The following is a 21,022-nucleotide window of genomic DNA, read 5'->3' as shown; positions in this document are numbered from 1 at the left end:
CCTCCTCGAAAAACCAGGTGCTTAATTCAATATTTTAATGGATGAATATCTTATTTATTGGCAAATTTATGAATTTGGATTCCGGATTCTAATTGTGGGGATTTTAACGATCCTCACATTTTAATCATTCACTGTACATAATGAGGTCATAAATTATTTAACTTTTTTTATTTAAAATTAAACACAAATAGTACCTGACGAAAACTGAACATACGATGTATGATAAACAACTATGATGTGAAAATTCATAGAATGCCTATTAGGCAAATCCGGAAAGGATCCTCTTCCTAAATTTACGAAGAACTGCAGAGCCATATCCATCTAATCCAATATTTCCAAGACCTTCCATGCTAATTTTAATTAATTGGCCATATGTAGGAGACCATGGTTAGATCACAGCTAACCCAAATCTGTCATTTAACTATGAATCATCTCCCCAAGATGTTGAGTAGATATGACATGGCTCATAAATCAGTCAAATGCCCCTCCAACCCCAACCAAAAGATATAGAAAGATGCTATACAGTTCAACTTTTTTATTCCTAACACATTTTTCAACTCTTCCACGTGATAAAACTTCGTTAGAACAGTTTGATCATAATCCAAATCAAGTAATTTCGTAAAAAATTAGATCCGTAGTTTAGAAATTTTACTTATCTAAAATCCTCTCTATTCATCTTAAACATTGTATTTCCAATATTTAATAAAAAAATTATGGAAAAATATGGAACAAATATACTATTGAAAGATTTGTCATGGTTCAACTGATTTTTCTATATACATTCGATATTATCTACACTAAGGATAAAGAGAGTATGTTAAACCTCGCAATGGGTTAGCCATAATATTTTAGTTCAGATTCATCTTTGACGAGACTTAAAGATAAAACCTTTTACCTATAAGTGAAATTAAATACTACTAAACGACGCTACGAATTATTGTGGACTAACCAGTTTTGAATTTTCAAAGTTACAAAACAAGGACTTGAAGTCAAATTCAAATAATCACAATGTTTATTGTCTGTTGTCACTAGGCATGGATGGGTCATGGGTCCATGGGTGTTCATCCATATGATCCACATTTTAGCTAGGTTTTGACCATTGGATTCAGCACAATGGATTGGAACAGAAATCATTAAATCTGAAATCGAGAAACTGCATTAGTTGGAGCTGCATGCAACCAAGTCAAAAAGACACCACCTTTCTACTGTAACCCCACAAATCTCAATATAGATTTTACAAATCAAAGCGAACCTTATACATTTTCTGTGACGGTGACCATTTTCACAAGTAATTTACGATATTTCATTTCATTGGTTACTTACGTTTATATGCTGATTTTAAGTTAGATTAGTTGGTTTTGTATATAAGTCAGGATTCTACATCGATAGGATAAGATAAAATCTTAGGTCTGATACTCGAATCAACATTTGTGAGGTCATACGCACAAATTCAAGCCTAGTGTAAAGGTTACATGTTATTGCACTCACGTGAGTAGTGTCATGTTGAGATTAGAGTACTTACACTATTTCTTTACAAACAGTAACACCAAAAAATTGCGCACTACAATAAGTAAGAGTTAAACTTTATTCTTTATATTTGTTTTTACTTTTTCATAAATGATATAATAATTCATTTAAATTACACATGTAGAGATTCAAAGTTGAGTGAAGAAAGTGGAGCACCAACTTAAGCAAACCCGGATTTGGACACTCTATTAGTAATTTTACTAACACAATTACTTAAATTCATGACACTTCAACCATGATGTACAAAATATAGTATATACCAGTTGGTCAGGTCAATATGCTTATTATTTTTTGCACTAAAATTCAAATCCAATCTCCTATAAGTAGCATTGGTTTGGATTCGTCCTTGTTAGAAAAATAGATCACCACCTTTACTCTTGTTATAATACTTTGATTAATAACAACACACAGTTACATTACAAAATTTCACTTATTAAACCCGAGTAAATATACCAATGAAATAGTATTGATTTACATATAAACTTGGTAGAAAAATAGATTACTATTTTTATTTGTATTATAACATATCAATTAATAACAACGCATAGTAACACTCAGAAAACTTCACCTATTAAACTCGAGTAAATACATACCAACACAAGGATTGACAGGACAATAGACAAGTAATCCTCTCAGCTAGATTTGCAAAGAGAAAAGAAAATCTCAGAGATATATCGGATCCTCAGAATCTCAGCTTTAGCCTTTTGCCCATTTAAAGCAACACCCACCCACCTCTTTCTATTTCCCATTTCGTACGCCTCTCCCCACTATAATATATCACTCACCTTCCTCTTAACGCCACAACAAACTCTTCAAACACTTTATTCTTCTTCTCCTCTGGTTCCTTTTACGCTTTCCACGCTGAGCCTTTTCACCTGACGCCCTCTTAAGCTCAATGGCGACGGCAGGCGAGATTCTCAGGCGGAATCTGACCGAAAGTTTTGATCTTTCTGGTGATTCGCAGATGGGTTCCGGCGAGCTGCATGTTCTTGCTGTGGATGACAGCCACGTGGACCGGAAGGTCATTGAACGCCTGCTAAAGATATCATCCTGCAAAGGTACGCATACACCCCGGATTGGTTTTTTATTTTTTCTGAGAAATGTTGTTTTTTGATTGGTTGGTTTATGAACGATTTGAATTTTCTTTTGCAGTGACGGCCGTTGACAGTGGGACGAGAGCTCTGGAGTATCTGGGCTTGGATGGAGAGAAGAGCTCGGTTGGATTTGATGTAAGAAAACTTCTGCCTTGAATCAGTTTGGTTTCCGAGAAAATGAAGGAAAAATATGACATTTTCTCAGCTGCCAAACGGAAAATGAAACGTCTTGTTTTGGTTTTATGGCGGTTTTCTTACGTTTATGTACCTTTTTTTTTTGTGGTTGCAGAACATGAAGGTGAATTTGATCATAACGGACTACTCAATGCCAGGGATGACAGGATATGAACTGCTAAAGAAAATCAAGGTTAGCCCTTTAATCTTGTTTTAATCATGATTAAGGAGTAAAATAGAATATTTACAATTGGATTCTGAGTTTATCATGGCTGTTACTTGGAGATTAATTTTTTGATCTGCATATGAACAGGAATCATCGGCTTTTCGAGAAGTTCCGGTGGTGATCATGTCATCGGAAAACATCCTTACTCGTATTGATAGGTATGTCTGTTTTATGTTTTACTGTTACTTGATTTGTTTTTTAATCATAAGCCAGAAAGATTATAATTGTTAATTAGCTATATAATCCTATGAAATTTGGTAATTAAAACAATTATACATAACGATCGAGCAATCACACAAAGATTATAATTGTGAGTAATTCATATAATCTGTCGTTTTTGCATGATTATCTATTAATTTACGATTTCGATTTACGATATTGGATTTAGGGGATTCTTATTGATCTAAATCAACATTTAATTAGTTTGCCGGATCATTTTGTTTTTATCTTTTTGTCTGATCAGTGTGTATTATTCTGTATTCTGATCTTCATGATCTGCAGACCTAAAATTTCTTTAAAAATGGACCAAAATTTTAAATTATAGGAAAATATTGGTGTTTTTTCGAAATTATGAAAAATATGTTAGGCACCAGTTTTAGTGGTGAATCTTTTGGGGATCAACCAAATCTTATAAAATAATGACCTAACATGGTTGGTTCAATTATATTAAAAATAACAATTATTATTATGTTTTCCAGGTATTAATCATTTAATAAATTCCCCCATGTTTATGGCCCCCATTTCATTGCCCCTTCATGGAGTCTAACGGGCAAAATCTGCCGCGTACATTTTTCATGGGCATGATGTCTTATTCTATAAGATAGTGTTAGCTTAAGGTCCATCATACGCCGAATGTGTTTTAACTTTTTCACGTGACATTGTATCATGGTTTTTGGACGCTACAGTCCTATAGGTGCCGGAAAGTCTCTCACTAAACTAAGTTTCGAGACGATCATGAGTTATCATCTTTCTTTTTGGTGCTTAATGTCTGTTACCTATGTTCTTTGACTGATCAATCTCTTACAAATTTGTTTTACAGATGTTTAGAGGAAGGAGCTGAGGAATATATAGTGAAGCCGGTGAAGCTTTCCGACGTGAACCGTTTAAAAAACTTCATGCTGGCAGGAGAAAGAAAAGAAACCGAAGAGAAAAAGATTCACAAAAGAACATTTTCAGTTGACTACAATGCATCATCATCTCCCTCCTCTTTACCACAACTTTCGCAACCGTTCGCTTGCAATCTAGCATCGTCTCAGCTACCACCTTTGTCACCATCATCGTCATTGCCACGATGTTCGTCAAAGAGACCGAGATTGCACACGATGGATTGATCGTTATGTCAGCCATTAGGGTTATTGTAATTCCACATTTTGACACACAGCGCCCCCCATTTTGCAGAACAGAGAAATTCCTGTTGCCAATGTGCGTGAATTTTCTTCCACTGCCATATGTAAATTCCAGCATCAAAATTTCACTTGGACCAGGAAAAAGAAGGGGGGAAAGAGCAGACATATATGAAAGTCTTGTATTAAAAAGTCCTTTTGCTTCCTACTTTTTTAGTTGATTTTGCAGACGGAAATCTAAAAACAATCAATGAAAATCCCAGACATTTGAGGGGAATATTGTGTTGTCTCAATGATCTTTATTCCTTTGTTGTATTTTTCTTGCCAACCACGCAAATGATTTTCTTTTTCTACGAAAGATAATATTTACAAAGATAATTTTATCACCGATTTAACCTAATGTTGAACTCATTACGTGTGTGTATATGTATGTGTATGTGTGTGTGCGCGCGCGCGTGTGTGGTCCTTACGTATGAGTTCAACAATATTCTACAACTAAATTAAACCTGAATGCCAATAAATTGACTATCTGACAACTTTAATATCAAACTCAGTATATGGTTCTAGCTGTGCAAATACAAATGTTATTCTACAACTAAATAAAGACTAGGTGCCGTTAAATTATCTAATAGCTTAATATCAAATTCACTATATGTACCGTTCTTCTATCCGTCAATCAAACGATATTCTACAACTAAATGGGAACATGGCGCTAGACCAACTGATGGTGTACAGTCATTCAAATGATTCAGTATCCGATTTGGTGTCAATTTTTACCCTTTGGTGTTGGAATAATGGAATAATTTCACGTGATGTGTTTATGCATGTTGCTTCTGAAAACCCTAATTTGATGCCAAATGTTTTGTCAATGGGGCCACGATGGAAAGATTTGAGGTAAACGTGTGAATGTACGATCTTTAAGGGAAATCCAGCAAACTGTTTTTTTGGCTTTAAAGACGAGCAAGGAGAGATGTAGAACCTTTGAATCATTAGCCTCACTGGTTACAAGGGACCCAATCAATATATGAGATTCCTTTCATGAGGCTTCTCCAATGCTTTCCTTCTTTCGTTTTTGCGGGACCACAAAGGGTCATATCGTCTGAACCAGACATGGTTCAGTAGCTTTCCATGTCTATGAAGGCTTAATCCTTTTTGACCATGAGGTTAAGCATTTGTTAGAGAGTATGTTAGCATCGGTCATCCAAGCATTTGCAAGTGACAATGAGACAATACCGGGCCTAAGAAAAATTATTGGGATGGAATAGCATGTAAATTGGTATTTCATCAAGGTAGGTTTTGAGGTCATTTGTCAAGTCATACAGCACGTTTGTCGACAGATGTCAACTGCACTAAGCGCATATTGACTAATGGCAATAGATTTTGGACGAGCATGCCATAGATGCCAACATATGCCAAGTGAGCCTATCAAAATATAGCAACGCATACAAATTCATGAGGTTAGTAGCTACCTTGCTCAGTACCCATAAAGACAATTCGTCGAGCAATTAGAGAACAACTTTAGTAGCTACCTTGCTCAATACCCATAAAGACAATTCGTCGAACAATTAAAGGCCAGCTTTTTAAAAGCATCTGATATTTTCAAAAAACAACACCCGACTCTCCCGTTGAAAACTTTAAAACTTTGAAGGGTTCAGCCGACCCACCTTGCCCAATGGTGGATCCGCCCTGAGACATTGTTGCAAAATGGGTCACGTGTATAGGTAATTGTGGACCGCCAGGGAAGAGTACCCTACTGCATTTTAGCCCATCATAAACCAAATTACACTTCATTCTCTCATAACAAGGGAAAATATCAGCCCGTTCCTATATAAATTCTTGCTCCGCGTTTGGTGGACCATTGATCCGTTGTGAGTGTAGACCAAGGATGCGTTTTGAGCATGTTAGATCGTTGGTGATGCGTCGTGAGACGAACTCTACATCAACAATTTACAGTCGTTTATGTGCGTAATTTTAGTATATCTTTTATTACGAATGATCAATATTTCAAAAACTAAAAATGCAATCCATGTACTTCGATTGCAGCACTAATTCCATACAACTGTGGTGAGCTTTGCTGAAGCCCTATGGCATATTGCAGGCTCGTTTAACTTTGTTAATAACGAATAATTAAGCACATTTCAATATTTTCTTTTTTATTATAATTTAACAACCAAACAATGCTAATAGAATATAATATACGTGGAGATGGAGGCAAAGATGGTTATACATTATTCTATCACCATCGCCATGCACATCCTACTAAACAATGAAGACGAAACAAAAACAAAAGACCTTAAGTGCATAGATAAATGCTCTTAACTACTTGACCTACAACTACAGACGTCTTGTCACAAAATAAAATCTGATACAAAACTTTCATCAAAATAGAACATGAAGAACACTTAACCAACAATAAACTACCGTAATTCAGTGCCCATCTTTTGACCCTTTTAGTGTTCATCGGATTCTATTTTCACTAAAAATTCGAAACTCATTCTATTTGTGTATATTTCCGTTTATGATGTCAACGAACTTTTAATTCACCAGCTGGAATTTGGAATTCTGCTATGAATCCAAAATTAATATCCACCCATATTCCATACATGGAATTAAGAATCCCACCAACATCTCCAATTTCCTGCATTTGGCGTAATCTACAACACTGCAAATTCAAGGACGGCTAACAAAAACCTCCACCCGCCATCTGCCAATTGCTCACTAGCCCCCCCCTCGTTACAAAATGACACAAACCTCCATGGCTACAATCCGACCTCTTCCCTTTGAACTTGTAGCTGCACTGCCCCATCAAGGTTATTCCAGTAATTTCATTAAAACAACATCAACAAGGCAAACAACTACCTTCATTGAAACTGTCAACAACCAGCACCGAAACAAATGAACTGAAGTTACTCATCATCCAAAAAAAACCCAACAAATAAACCTGTTCTTTTGGTCCTCCTTTTTCCAAAAGCACTAGTTATCCAACTGCTTTTCTAGGAAGTAGTTTTCCGGATTATTCTCTAGTGGTCTCTCAGGTGTGTAACCCTAGCAATGCCACAGTCCAAAGGAACAATACTTGCCGAGACTATTGCAGCAACAGCTGTAGCTACTCTAGTTATTGCCGGAATCTTGTTCTTCGTCTACAGACTCCTCGCTGCTCGCCGCAACACAAAAGGCAAGGAAAATGGGAGTTTTCGCCGCGAAGAAGTGGCGATGAATCGCGAGGAGTTGAGGCAATGTGGTGGGAATGTGAAGGGATTAATTGTTGACGAGAATGGTGTGGATGTTATATACTTGAGGAAATTAGAGGCTGGACATGCTCATACAAATTTTCCAAAGATTATGTTTAACCCTAGTTTTGAAGATGATGATGATGAAGAAGAAGAAAATAGGGTGGATTCTAAGCCGTCTGATTTAATCAATCATGATCAGTTGGTAAAAAAACCATTTTCTCTACATCCTCCAAGACCTCTACTTAGAAAAATTTCACCAAAAGTGTTGGAAAAGCATGCTCAACCGGCAAACGATAAATCTGCGCCACCGCCGCCACCACCACCACCTCCACCTCCACCTCCTCCACCACCACCGCCTCCGCCACCTGTTATGGTAAAAAAGAATCCTCTACCACCTCCGCCGCTTCCTAAGGCAGGTGGTTTGGGTTTGTCACTAAAACCGCCGCCTGCACCTAGAGGCAGAGCAAGCTACAAGAGCAGGGCAGAGACCTCAACAGGGGAGGAGGGTTTAAAAGCAACCGGTGGCGGGCAAACGAAGCTGAAGCCGCTGCACTGGGATAAGGTTATGGCTGCCGCTGATCATTCAATGGTTTGGGATCAAATCAATGATGGATCATTCAGGTAATCAAGTCTCACTCTTATTACATTATACTTAAACCGAAAAACTGAAATGGTTATTAAACGAGCATATCATCTTACTTTTTGTTTCATGTCACATGATCATAACTTAGACAAGTTCGAATGTTTTATGCAGATTTGATGATGAGCTTATGGAAAATCTCTTTGGATATTCCAAAATTAAAAACCAATCCTCTGAGAGAAACAACCACATGCCTTCAGCTTCAAGCAAACCTAACTCTGCACCAACATCTCAAATTTTCATCCTAGATCCTAAAAAGTCTCAGAACACCGCAATCGTGCTAAGATCTCTCGCAATCTCTCAAAAAGAAATCGTTACTGCCCTGCTTGATGGACAAGGACTTGGTGCTGATACACTAGAAAAGCTCACCAAAATTTCTCCAACCAAAGAGGAAGAAGCAAAAATCCTCCAATTCAATGGAAACCCTAGTAAACTAGCACTTGGTGAATCTTTCCTCTACCACATTTTGAAGGCTGTTCCTTCGGCATTCACGCGTTTCAATGCGATGCTCTTCAGAGCAAACTATGATCTTGAAGTCCTTCACCTCAAGGAGTCCTTGCAAACACTTGAACTTGGGTGCAAGGAGCTAAGAACTCGCGGGCTCTTCCTAAAGCTTCTCGAGGCAATTCTCAAAGCTGGCAATAGAATGAATGCTGGAACTGCAAGAGGCAATGCACAAGGCTTCAACCTAAGTGCTCTTCTAAAGCTATCCGATATCAAAAGTACTGATGGAAAGACTACTCTACTTCACTTTGTGGTTGAACAAGTAGCTCAATCCGAGGGGAGATGTTTCGTGATAAATCAAAACCGCAACTTTGGAAGAAACACTAGTCAAAGAAGCCAAACTAGTACACTGAATTCGGATAATCTAACCACTGAAGAGCGAAGAAAAGAGTACTTAATCCAAGGATTGTCAAAGCTAGAAGGATTGAGCACTGAACTATCCAATGTGAAGAAAGCAGCAACCACAGAGTATGACAGCTTCATCCACATGTGCTCTGCTCTAAGCAACCGTGTCAGCGAAATCAAGAAGCTTTTGGCAAAGAGTGGCAATGCTGAGAGAGGAGGGTTTGCAAGAGAAATGAAGGGGTTTTTGGAGGAATGTGAGGCGGAGCTCACGGTGGTGAGAGAAGAGCAAACTAGGGTTATGGAGCTTGTGAGGAAAACAACCGAGTACTACCAAGCAGGAGCTTCGAGAGACAAAGGAGCTGCACCATTTCAGCTGTTTGTTATTGTGAAAGATTTTCTAGACATGGTTACTCTTGTTTGTGCAGAAATTTCAAGTAAACTACAGAATAAGAGTTCTACGAAAGTGGTAGGATCATCGTCACCGCCACTGTCACTTTCAAGCATAACATCAATGGGGTTGATGAACTTTCACTCACATTTTGTTTCAGATGTGTCATGGACATCTTCCAGTGAATCAGAAGATGAATTCTGAAGCTGATGTAATATAGTTTTGCTAGAATTATTAAATTTCTATGCATTTTTTACCTTTTCCTGCATTTTCTCAGCTAACCATGTTTAGGAGGGAGGGTAGTCAAATTATGATTTGAAAGAATCTTAAAAAACTTTGGTGTAGTCAGTTAAGATTTTAAAGTAATTTTTTATTTTTTATAATAAATGATGTTATATACCCTAAGAGGGGTGGGAAAGTGAGTTAAGTCTCATAATGAGTTTACAATAATGTGGTTCAAATTCACCTTTAGTGAGAATTGAACCTAAGACCTCTTACTTACAAGTGAAGAGGAATATCATTAAACCGTATTACTAAGTGGCTAAAAGATCATTTTAAAGAACTTTAAAATCATGGTGTAGTCAAAGTAGTATTTAACAGGATTTAAAAGAATGCATCCAAATATAAGTGTAGTCAATTAGGATTATAAAAATCCTTTTAAAGAGTCTATAAAAATTATAGGTATTCAAAATGTCTGAATTTCAATAAGTAGGAGATTTTGTAAAATTTAAGAGCGAATATTTTGCATAATAAAGACTTAAGGCCAGTTTGGGATTGCTGTGTTTTTTTAATAAATTGTTTTTGTTGTGCTTTAAGAATAATCAGCTGGAAAATAAAGCAATTGAGTGTTTGATAAACTATATTTCCAAAAGTGTTGTGAGTATGAAAAACTGTGTAAAAGCAGTGTTTAGAAGGATAAATGACGTCATTGTTTAAAATAAATGAGATTATTACTAGAATTGAAGATATTTTTAAAGTTCAACTCCGCTTTTTATTAAAGTAACTTTTAAAAGCAACTTACATACTGCTTTTAAAAGCTGCTATCTGGAGGTCATTACTTTTAAAATAAGCAATATATTGTATTTTTAACAAACACTTTGTTACTGTTTAACTTTAAGTGAAACAATTTTTGGTGAAAAAAAGCAATACCAAACTGGGCATAAAGAATCTCATCTCCACCCCTAGAATTTCTTTTCAAGCTTCTCTAGTTCTCTCTCACCACGCCCACCTCTCTACCATGTTCTCTGGGAAATCCAGTCATTGCTAAGCCATTGCTCTTCCTTCTCTCTCTCAACCTAAAATTACTTGCTAGAATCTACCATCTTTATCTACATGTCTCAAATATTTTGGATTTCAATAACGAAGGAAGTAAATTTGAATGAAAATGTTACAATTGATTTTGAGGTTCACAAAACATTACAAACGATATTATATACACACACAGTAAGGAAGGGCAAATCGAGCTCAGGACCAACTAACAAATCTGTTTATGAAAGACATAAAAATTCAGAAGCTTACATCCTCTCTCAACCCAATAATTTGTCCTAACCTCCAAATAAAGTAATTGGAGAAAGTCACAGCTCCACCAAGAATCTAATTGATAATATAAAGAGTAGCTCAATTATTTATAAGAACATGCAAGATCCCTCATTCCATTAGTTGGAGTTTATTGCCTTATATCAATTTACTGAAAGGCTCTTGAAATAATATTCTACTGTTGCTCTCCTTTGCGAGACATGAGTGCTTCTGCGTGCGTTGTGATGAGGGAGTTTTAATTCCAATCGTAGGATTCCATTAAAAAATGACATGATGTCATTGCGTGTGATTTTCAATTGTTTCAAATTTTAAGAAATTCATAAAAGAAATCTTACAAATTAATAATAGAAATTCATATAAATTCACGAAAATCCATATAGAGTTATAAAGTTTATTAAAATTCTTTGAAGTTTGTATTAAAAAAAAAAAAAACTATTAAAATCTCTAAAATACGCATAAAAAAAGCCATTTACAAACTTCTAATAAAAAATTGTAATAGTTGGACGGTACAACGATAGTAAACTCCAATCGATACGTCGATTTCCCGATATATTTCCTAGTCACCTACCGACTATAAGAAAATTAAACCAGAAGTCTTCTGTCCTCTCTTGCTCAATTTCACAGAAATTTCACATCTGCAAGCAAAAAGTGACATTCCCCAAGAGTCAATAGTAACACAACCTTCGAGGAAAGTGGACGGCAAGGGCCTTGAAATCACAAAATAACTGCCTAAAGCCATGGCAATGATAGATTTTTAAATGTAAAGAATACGGAATGGTACAACATGTTTCATTATATAAATGATATAATATATGTATTAAAAAAGTCAATAACTTTAAAAATAGAATTTCCCAACACTTTTATAAAAACATGTGATGTACCACTCATGTTCCGGTCACAATGAAAAATTTCTCTATAGGATGATACTGGATAGATACGTACAAACAGAGCAAGTTAAAAAATATTTAATTAAAAAAGGCATTGGAGAGACTAAATTGACAAAATTATCCCTATATACATCGTTGTTTACTACATGTTTATTGACGTCTTAGTGACCATGAGCGAATACAACGGTCTCTTTCTCCCCCATTTATCTAGGTTTTAAATTGAACAAATCAAAAGACAAGGAAAAATTGGAGGAGCGCAAGAGAAGAAAACAAGGCAAAAGAAGGGAACATTCAAAGAAAATGGAAGGCAAGGACCTTGCAAGTTGCAATACAGCAACAAAAGTAAATAAAGCATTAATCTAATCTTTCCTGCAGAATCTTTCCAAGGAAGCCTAAACCAAATGATATAAAGTTACAAATAAAAAATAATCACATTCAGGACAGGTTCCTGGAAATTGTGCTTGACATATAGTACAAGTAGACATATTTAAACCTCAAAGTCTTGGTCAATCCTTCAAGGATAGTTATGTAATTTCGAATCCACCCCACCATCTTCAACGCTTCTCTTTAAAGCAAGCCCAAAGCAAAGAGCATCTGAAACCAGAAAAATACCAAAATTCGGAAAAATGGTTGTTCAAAGGCTTGGAGACATGTTGCAAATCAGTGAAGAGCTTATACTGGAAAGCTTGTCCTTGAATACTCAGAAATCACCAGGTGATCTGTTTCTTGTGAAGAAATCTGGATCATCAGATGTTGTTTTCAGCTTTCCTGCAGGATCTTCGTCTGTGGAGAGTTATTATTCTGGAGGAAGTGCTTTCGGAGAAGCAAAAGCCGATCTCCAACTCTTTCCTTCCTTGAGAAGTGTCGGGAACTATGACCCAGCTGGAAAGCCAGAAGAGAAAGACTTGGCAACTGCAACTATCAACCAAGCATTTCTTAACAAATTTAAACATGTGTTGGAGAATTCCCAGCTGAAAGCTAAGGTGTGTTGTTTGAATTTGATGTAATTTTGGACTTTCACATGAATTGCTATGGTGCTCTTGAATTTTGTTCGTGTGTTACAGAGTAGGTAATTCTAGTCTAATTGTGTGTGTGTGTGTCTAGACATGGAAAAAAATAATGTACCACGTCATAACTTGTTTGGATGTGTTTTTAAAATAATCAAAAACATTTTTGGTAAAAATGTTTTTAGAACTGATGCTTAGTAAAAATGCAAGTAAATCTTAGAAAAGCATTTGAAGTGCTTCCTAAAAGAAAGCATATAATTGATGTTTCTTGCAGATAGCATGCTTTTGGAACCTAAAAATATTTTCTTTAAAAATGCTTTTAGTTATTTTAAAAGCATATCTAAACGAGCTCGAAGATGAAAAATCAAGTGTTCGAGTCAAGTCTTGTTGGACAAGTGAGGTTCAGTGTTCATTTGCGAAACACAATAACGACGCGTTATCTTCATGTGATGTGCTTCCATATTCTTTTTTTTTTTTTTGGGAAAATTATTGGATTTTTGTTATGTAATATGTCCGGCATTAGTTTTTACGGTATTTTAAGGCGTGTTCTCGATGTTATACTTGATATTATTTCATAGTATTTTTTGTTTTTATGTTCAATTGACGAAAATAAAAAATAAAGAGACAGGTGAAACATGATACACGCAAAACTTGCAAATGAGTTTGAATTTATATATTTAGACAAGACAAATTAACAGGTTGGATTTAGGTTGAGCATATTACAGTGACGTTTGAGGCATATATGTATGATGTGTTGCGGGCCAAATCTTTTGTAATTCAAGTGTTCTCATCTACTCTTAATTTTGTCAGGTGCAAGAGGCTATCAATAATGGGATGAGAATAATACTTACCGGCCACTCTATCGGCGGCGCAATTGCTGCGCTTGCCACAATCTGGCTCTTGGAAAATTTCCCGAACGAAAACAATGGATCATTCTTCTGTGTGACTTTCGGATCTCCCCTTATTGGTGACCACCTTATTTCTCATGCTCTTAGGAGGGAAAATTGGTCTCAATACTTCATAAATTTTGTCATGAGGTATGACATTGTCCCTCGAATTCTGCTTGCTCCCCTGTCATCCATTCGTCAAGAATTCGAGAAAATCATCCCCTTCTTCGATCCAAATTCCCCCAACTACGCGAGTCAATCGATTGGATCATCCTCGGAGGCCTTGCAATTGTTTGCAAATGTGATGAGCAATGCATCATCTGTTGCAAGCAGTGCCGCCTCTAAACTAATGGGGAGTCCAAATCTATTACTCGAAACTGTAGCGAATTTCCTTGAGCTAAGCCCTTACAAACCTTTCGGCACTTATATTTTCTGTACCGGGAATGGAAAGCTGGTTGTCTTGAAAAACCCTGAAGCTGTGTTGCAACTCTTGTTCTTTACTTGTCAATTAAGCAACGAAAGTGAATGGGAAACAATCGCCAATAAATGCTTGAACCAGCATTTGGGATACAAAGATGAACTTGAAGGCAGCTTGGAGATGCAGAGTGTTACTTGTGACGATAACTTAGAAACGGTTGCCTTAGCCTCAGATGGCATCTTTGATGACCTTGGCCTGGTAAGTACTCTTTCCCGATATCCATTTGTACTTGAAAATAAAAATGAAAGGGTTATCACACGGGCCCTATGTTTTATTGTTTGGGTCTTTAACATGCTCAGATATTTTTCTTGTAACATTGCAGAGTGCAAGAGCTAGACAATGCCTTCGTGCAGCGGGAGTATTCGAGAAGCAAAAACAAAGAAACAAGGGCAAATTTGATTTTAAAAAGGAAGAAATGAAGACAGAAATGAAAAAACTGCAAGATTACCGAGACTTGTACGAGCACAATGTGGGATACTACGACGCGTTCAAGCTTCAAAAGCACAAAACTGATTTCGAAGCAAATGTGACAAGGCTTGTGCTTGCAGCCATATGGGATGAGATTACTGAAATGCTGAAAAAATATGATCTTCCTGATGAATTTGAGGCTATACCAGAGTGGGTAAAGCTTGGAACTGAATTTCGCCACCTTGTCGAGCCTCTTGACATTGCTAACTTCTACAGACACGCAAAGGGCGAAGACACCGGAGTCTATATGAAGAGAGGCAGGCCAAAGCGTTACAAATACGCACAAAGATGGCTCGAGCACAAAGAAAAACTGGCAGCAGGTTCCCGGGGGGAGTCCTGCTTTTGGGCAGAGTTGGAGGAGTTGCACAAACTTTCTGGTGACCTCCCGGCAGTGAACAAGGAGAAAGAGAGGGTCATCAAACTTCAGAGACAAATAGGACAATGGATTCAGGACGGGGTTCTCCGCGAGGATGTGTTGAAGTCATCAACCTTCCAGGAATGGTGGAGCAGACTCCCCGATGACCTCAAAACAAACCCGATTTTGGGACTCATGAATGGTTCAGGAAATATGCTAGTGTAGTAGTACGAAGTGATAATAAGAGGACGGATGAGGGCGTAACCGAGTTGGCTAAGGCAATGTGCCTACCTTCCGCACTGCACCCAAGTTCAAATCCGCTCCCCATAATTTGGTGTGTGTTTGTACTATTTGTGTTTTGCTTTGGTGTAGTTTTCATTTGTAATCGTCCAACCATTACAGTTCTCATTGTTGTAGTCCACTATGCACAAAGTTCGAACCCACTCCCATAATTTGGTGTTTGTTGTATCTGTGTTTTGTTTTGGTGTAGTTTTCATTTGTGTCCAACCATTACAGTTCTCATTGTGATAGTTTCGGTTCCAGATATGCAATGAATGTTACATTACAAGTAACATTGATAATTTTTTTATGGCAACCAGAAGGGTCGCAGAATCACACTTGTTGAGTTTGTATGGGTCGGTATATGTGTAGAAATTTTTCAGTGTGCCAGGAATACGGTCTAATATATCAAGTATTATAATACAATCGATTGGAATTTTTTCTTTTCAAATTTCCAACTAACTGTATTATTACACTTGATGTAACGAACCGTGTTTTCAGCACATTAAAAATCTCTATGTGGATACGGATGGACGTAATTATACACTTAAAAAGTACCACAATAATCTACGAGTTTAAGTAGAAATCAGATTACTTAACTACAATGCATTTTCCACAAATTAAATCGGAAACAACTTTTAAATTAAAAATAGAACGGAAAGAACACTAAACCAACACTAAAAACAAAAACAGCGACTTACTACAGATTCCTTGTAGCTCAATTTCACAGTAAATTTCCAAATCGACAGAGCAAACATAATTTCCTGCAAATAAAGAAAGAATGAAATTACAACAAAGTGGAAGGCCAAGACCTATCGTTCCTAGAAGTTGTGGTTGACTCACAGGTGAAGTACAGCAAGTCAAGCGCCGTCAACCACGTCAAGCAATAATTGTTTACAGGCAATAGAAACTTGGATTGCAATATCTCGTCCACGTTATTCATAAAATACTGTTTGAACTCTTACTAAAAATACAAAGACTAAATTTTAGCAATAATTTTTCAATTTTAATCAAATTAAAGTAATAGTCCGTTAAATAAAAATTCATTACCATTAGTCTATCAACTGATCAAAATGTGTAGTTATAGTTTTTTTCGTCAACTTCATTAGAATTTTATCAAAATAAGTTATGTTGGAATGATCATTGCTACAATTGAAGTTCCTTAACTCATTAAAACGTGTAGCTATGATCCTTTTCGTCAACTTCGTCAGAATTTTGTCAAAATGAGTTATGTTGGAATAATCATTGCCACAATTGAGTTTAAATTGAGGGATCATTACTTCAATTGAATTAAAATTAAGAGACCATTGTTACAATTTACTCAAAACACAAAATTAGAGTATTTATTGTATACGCCTGTTAGACCAAGTCTTTGGTCAATGCTTCAATGGTATCCTTTTAATTTCCTCATCCATCCCACCATCTCCGAGCCGCAAGACCCAAATCAAAACCCAAATCAAATCATCAAAAAACCAGAACAAAGAAAAAACACCAAAATACCATAATTCAGAAAAATGGGTAGTGAAAGGCTTGGAGAGATGTTGAATATAAGTGAGGACCTTATCAAGAAAAGCTGTTATCTTTCCTTCCAGGCACACAAATTCCCAGATGATCCGTTTCGTGTCGAAAAATTTTCTGCAGGATCATCAGATGTTGTTTTCAGCTTCCCAGGATCTTGGTCTGTGGAGAGTTGGGCTTCTGGAGAAAGTGCTTTTGGGGACAAAAAGATCCAACTTTCACTCTTTCCTTCCATGAAATGCATAGGTTATTATGATGAAGCTGCAGGACCTGATGAGCACCAAGATTTTGCAATTGCAAGTTTCAACCAAGCCTTTCTGCAAAAGTTTGAACATTTATTGCAGAATTCCCAGCTTAAAAATAAGGTATTTGTTATTTTTATTCATTTGCTATAGACTATAGTTGAGGGCGAGCGCAACAGAAATGTTGCTTCTTTGTTATTGAAAAATCACATGTAATCGAAAACAGTATTTTTGCAAAGCAAAAGTAATGTTGCATGCTATAAACGTTCTCCCAACCTTCGTAAAGTGGGAAAACATGTTGGCTTGATCGTCATTTATATTCATTTTCTATAGTTGCTAATTGTAGATTTTGCCACATACATAATATCTATGAGAACTTTAACGAAAAGTTTCTAGTATCGTTCATTTTAACGAAAAACCACATTTTTATATTAAACACAATATACAAATGAGTGTATTCACGATGAAAATAATATATAAGTGCTAAAACTAATGCGGATTTTTCATCTATAAGGACTTAATAGCGTTATGCCTTAAAGAAAAACACTTCAAATCCAATATTTTAGAAAATTAGCTTTCCGACTTTATATGAGGAGGGCACCAAAGCATTTATGCAATTAAGAATCAGCTAGAACAAAACAAGTGAATGGTAGAGGGATTTTTCCTCTCGATGAACCATTTAAGTGTATAAAATGTACAGTTTTCAAGCTTTTTTCGTAGTTTACTAACCTAATAACACTGAGACGTTTTATAATAGGAGTGTGCTATTCACACATCATTTTTACTTCTCACACACCTCTTGTAGATTTCTGTCCTTTGATCATTTTCAATTCATCCGATCTGACGGTTGAAAATTAGAAGGGTATGTAAGAAGTAAAAAGAAGTGTAGATATCACAGCCCGTATAATAAAATCCTACACCTGTTGGCTATGCTTTAGTAGGCCCATATATAATGTGTTGCAGGATGTTAATTAGTAATTCAGATGGTCTTTCATTCCTAATTCTCTCAGGTGCAAGAGGCTATCAATGAAAGGAAGAGAATAGTATTTACCGGCCACTCAACCGGCGGAGCAACTGCTGTGCTGACCACAATCTGGTGCTTGGAAAATTATCCCAAACAAAGCAATGGAACATTTTTCTGTGTGACATTCGGATCTCCCCTTATTGGTAACCATATTATTTCCCATGCCCTCAGGAGAGAAAATTGGTCTCAATACTTAATACATTTTGTCAAGAGATATGACATTGTCCCTAGAATTTTGCTTGCTCCGCTCTCGTCGATTCAACATGATTTCGAGAGGATCCTCCCCTTCTTCGATCCAAATTCCCCCGCTCACGCGAGTGAATCGATTGGATCATCCATGGAGGCCTTCCATTTGTTTACAAATGTGATGAGAAATGCAGCATCTCTTACAACTCATGCTGCCTCCAAACTACAGGGGAGTACCAACCTATTACTGGAAACTGTAAAAAAGTTCGTCGAGCTAAGCCCGTACAAACCCTTCGGAACTTACATTTTTTGCACCGGGAACGGGAAATTGGTTCTTATGAAAAACCCTGAAGCTGTGCTGCAAGTCTTGTTCTACTCGTGTCAATGGAGCAGCGAAACTGAATGGGCAACGATCGTGCTTAAATGCATAAACGAGCATTTGGCCTACGAGAATGAGCTTGAAGGCAGCTTGGACATGCAGAGTGTGACTTGTGATGATAACCTAGAAACGCTCCCCTTAGCCTCAGATGGTTTCTTTGATGACCTTGGCTTGGTAAGTACTCTTTTCGTTTCAATGATACTATATTTGCTTCTTTTCAAAATAATACATTCTAACGATGTCTAAAATCGCAGAGCGAAAAGGCTAGATTATGCCTTCGCGCAGCGGGAGAATTCGAGAAGCAAAAACGAAGAAACCAGGAAAAGGTAAGTTCAAAAATGGTGATGATCTGGAAACATTTGAATGTAATCGAGGAGTACCGAGCCTCATGCGAGCACACTGTCGGATATTACGACGCCTTCAAAATTCATAAAGACAAGACAGATTTCAAGGCTAATTTGAGCAGGATTGAGCTAACAGGTATATGGGATGAGATCGTTGAGATGCTCAAAAGATACGACCTTCCCGATGAACTCGAGGCTACGAAGGAGTGGATAAATCTAGGAACCAGGTTTCGCCGCATTGTCGAGCCTCTCGATGTTGCCAACTACTACAGGCACTCCAAGGACGAAGACACAGGACCTTATATGAAGAAAGGCAGGCCAAAGCGATACAAATGCACGCAAAGATGGCTCGAGCACGAACAGAAACTGCAAACTGGTTCATGCGGGGAGTCCTGCTTCTGGGCAGATGTGGAGGAGTTGCACAAGCTGTCGGGAAACTTCGCGGCGGTGTATGGGGAAAGGGAGAGGGTTTTGAGAGTTCAGGAGCAAGTAGGAAAATGGATTCAGGACGGGCTGATCGGTACGGATGTGTTGCTGAAGTCGTCCACCTTCGACAAGTGGTGGAGCAGGCTCCCCACTGACCTCAAAACAGCAACAATTTCGAGACTCATGTATGGTTTAGGAAATGTGCAAGCGTAGCAGTAGGGACCGATAATAACATGTTTGCCTGTTCCTGTAAGCCTTGCAGAATAACAGCAAAATCATTGTATTTACCAGTTACAACCTGAATTTTTCGTGGATTTGTTCGTTTTCGAGGTCAAGTTCGCTATGTCCGACGTACGCGAGATCAAACTAAAAAGAACTAATCATAGAAAAACATAATTCGAATGAGTTTGCTACAAATCACTTTCAGATAATACATTAAATGCTCCGAACACATAACATGTCTAAGACAACCAGAAGGGTCACAAAATAACATTAGTTTGCTGGACTGTCGGGACCATTTGTAAATGGCTTCCCCACTGTACATGCACAAGAGAGATGAGATTAGTTCGCCACGACGCGTTTTCAACATAACAGTAAATATGAATATGATTTCGAAAATGTAACAGTAAATATCAAGACATGAATAGTTTCATTATGCGTAGAAGGCAAAATTTGATGTATCAAAGTTCAAACCATTCATGTATGAAAGATGCTAGTGAAACATTTGAGGCTGCTTGAGAAAGAACACAGACTCCATGCATACAGATTACAGACAAGTGAAACCGTGACAGAACACGAAAAGCCATGACTTCCAAGTGACCGGAGTCATTATCTCCGGGTTCTTGAGGGATAAAAAGATAACCCTCTTTATGTTTTTGTCGAAAGGGATAAAAGATAACTAGAACTAAATCTAAAGCATCATAAGTACTGTATAATACCTTCGTGCCTTAAAAGACAACCAACTTATCAAGCTAAACAGAAATGAAGCAAATTTCATAAAGAGGAAAGCAGCAATATGATCAAAAGCTGCATAGCTCATTAGAATCCATACATAAAAGTTGAATAGGTGTATAGCCCTCGACAGGGGAAAATGCCCTCGACGATGGTACCAACACTATCCTAAGCAAGAGAAGCTCCTAGGTTCCCTCTTGACATTGTACCCTATTCTCTCACATGAAACATGTAACCAGCACAAATAACTGTAGATTAAGGTTTGCCAATATCCATGTTAATCTTAAACGACTGACGCCCACGTACAGAATCTTACCCAGATGAAGTTCCACATGAAAATTGTACACACCATAATCTTAGAAGACTAATATCCCCTACATTAATGGTATAAACAGGTGGGTGTATAACATTGTTCTCAGAAGTTAAAACAAAGATATTAATGGACCACAAAGAAGATCCAAAATTTCTACATTACCATGATTTAACAGCTGAGATTAATGAAACAGACCTCATGTTTGAATCCAAATCCAGCCATAGAGACGTACAACTAAACTATAGAGTTTAAACCATTAGGAACAACT

The 21,022-nt window shown here is 37.1% G+C and overlaps 4 protein-coding genes across 4 annotated transcripts; all 4 read left to right on the top strand.

The window, feature by feature from the left end:
• The first annotated feature begins 2,216 nt into the window (after positions 1-2,216).
• Positions 2,217-4,572, top strand: LOC125478943 (two-component response regulator ARR5-like). The gene is made up of 5 exons (XM_048587851.1): positions 2,217-2,585; positions 2,680-2,756; positions 2,911-2,988; positions 3,109-3,179; positions 4,061-4,572. Exons 1-5 carry the CDS (start codon positions 2,423-2,425, stop codon positions 4,350-4,352), a joined length of 681 nt encoding a protein of 226 aa, XP_048443808.1. The 5' UTR covers positions 2,217-2,422; the 3' UTR covers positions 4,353-4,572.
• Positions 4,573-7,110: 2,538 nt separating this feature from the next.
• On the top strand, positions 7,111-9,822 carry LOC125479014 (formin-like protein 4). Its single transcript, XM_048588005.1, has 2 exons — positions 7,111-8,218; positions 8,352-9,822. Exons 1-2 carry the CDS (start codon positions 7,416-7,418, stop codon positions 9,676-9,678), a joined length of 2,130 nt encoding a protein of 709 aa, XP_048443962.1. The 5' UTR covers positions 7,111-7,415; the 3' UTR covers positions 9,679-9,822.
• Positions 9,823-12,484: 2,662 nt separating this feature from the next.
• Positions 12,485-15,560, top strand: LOC125478902 (protein EDS1L-like). The gene is made up of 3 exons (XM_048587696.1): positions 12,485-12,880; positions 13,715-14,467; positions 14,592-15,560. Exons 1-3 carry the CDS (start codon positions 12,524-12,526, stop codon positions 15,315-15,317), a joined length of 1,836 nt encoding a protein of 611 aa, XP_048443653.1. The 5' UTR covers positions 12,485-12,523; the 3' UTR covers positions 15,318-15,560.
• Positions 15,561-16,782: 1,222 nt separating this feature from the next.
• On the top strand, positions 16,783-19,804 carry LOC125478893 (protein EDS1L-like). Its single transcript, XM_048587634.1, has 3 exons — positions 16,783-17,254; positions 18,142-18,894; positions 18,975-19,804. Exons 1-3 carry the CDS (start codon positions 16,886-16,888, stop codon positions 19,701-19,703), a joined length of 1,851 nt encoding a protein of 616 aa, XP_048443591.1. The 5' UTR covers positions 16,783-16,885; the 3' UTR covers positions 19,704-19,804.
• Positions 19,805-21,022: the final 1,218 nt, after the last annotated feature.

The sequence above is a fragment of a genome, unplaced genomic scaffold (genome assembly GCF_019419815.1).
Source record: "Pyrus x bretschneideri cultivar Hongxiangsu unplaced genomic scaffold, Pyrus_bretschneideri_v1 Contig27, whole genome shotgun sequence".
In the NCBI taxonomy this organism is placed as follows: domain Eukaryota; kingdom Viridiplantae; phylum Streptophyta; class Magnoliopsida; order Rosales; family Rosaceae; genus Pyrus; species Pyrus x bretschneideri.
Note: the sequence above shows the minus strand (reverse complement) of the source record. Positions and strands in the feature narration are given on the sequence as shown.

What these genes read in the sequence shown, in the direction of transcription:
- LOC125478902 (XM_048587696.1), top strand. Translation starts at nt 12,524, where the DNA reads ATGGTTGTTCAAAGGCTTGGAGACATGTTGCAAATCAGTGAAGAGCTT. An exon ending in ATTCCCAGCTGAAAGCTAAG is followed by an intron (nt 12,881 to 13,714) that starts GTGTGTTGTTTG and finishes TAATTTTGTCAG; the next exon opens with GTGCAAGAGGCTATCAATAA. An exon ending in TCTTTGATGACCTTGGCCTG is followed by an intron (nt 14,468 to 14,591) that starts GTAAGTACTCTT and finishes GTAACATTGCAG; the next exon opens with AGTGCAAGAGCTAGACAATG.
- LOC125479014 (XM_048588005.1), top strand. Translation starts at nt 7,416, where the DNA reads ATGCCACAGTCCAAAGGAACAATACTTGCCGAGACTATTGCAGCAACA. An exon ending in ATCAATGATGGATCATTCAG is followed by an intron (nt 8,219 to 8,351) that starts GTAATCAAGTCT and finishes TGTTTTATGCAG; the next exon opens with ATTTGATGATGAGCTTATGG.
- LOC125478893 (XM_048587634.1), top strand. Translation starts at nt 16,886, where the DNA reads ATGGGTAGTGAAAGGCTTGGAGAGATGTTGAATATAAGTGAGGACCTT. An exon ending in ATTCCCAGCTTAAAAATAAG is followed by an intron (nt 17,255 to 18,141) that starts GTATTTGTTATT and finishes TAATTCTCTCAG; the next exon opens with GTGCAAGAGGCTATCAATGA. An exon ending in TCTTTGATGACCTTGGCTTG is followed by an intron (nt 18,895 to 18,974) that starts GTAAGTACTCTT and finishes CTAAAATCGCAG; the next exon opens with AGCGAAAAGGCTAGATTATG.
- LOC125478943 (XM_048587851.1), top strand. Translation starts at nt 2,423, where the DNA reads ATGGCGACGGCAGGCGAGATTCTCAGGCGGAATCTGACCGAAAGTTTT. An exon ending in AGAGCTCGGTTGGATTTGAT is followed by an intron (nt 2,757 to 2,910) that starts GTAAGAAAACTT and finishes TTGTGGTTGCAG; the next exon opens with AACATGAAGGTGAATTTGAT. An exon ending in AACTGCTAAAGAAAATCAAG is followed by an intron (nt 2,989 to 3,108) that starts GTTAGCCCTTTA and finishes GCATATGAACAG; the next exon opens with GAATCATCGGCTTTTCGAGA.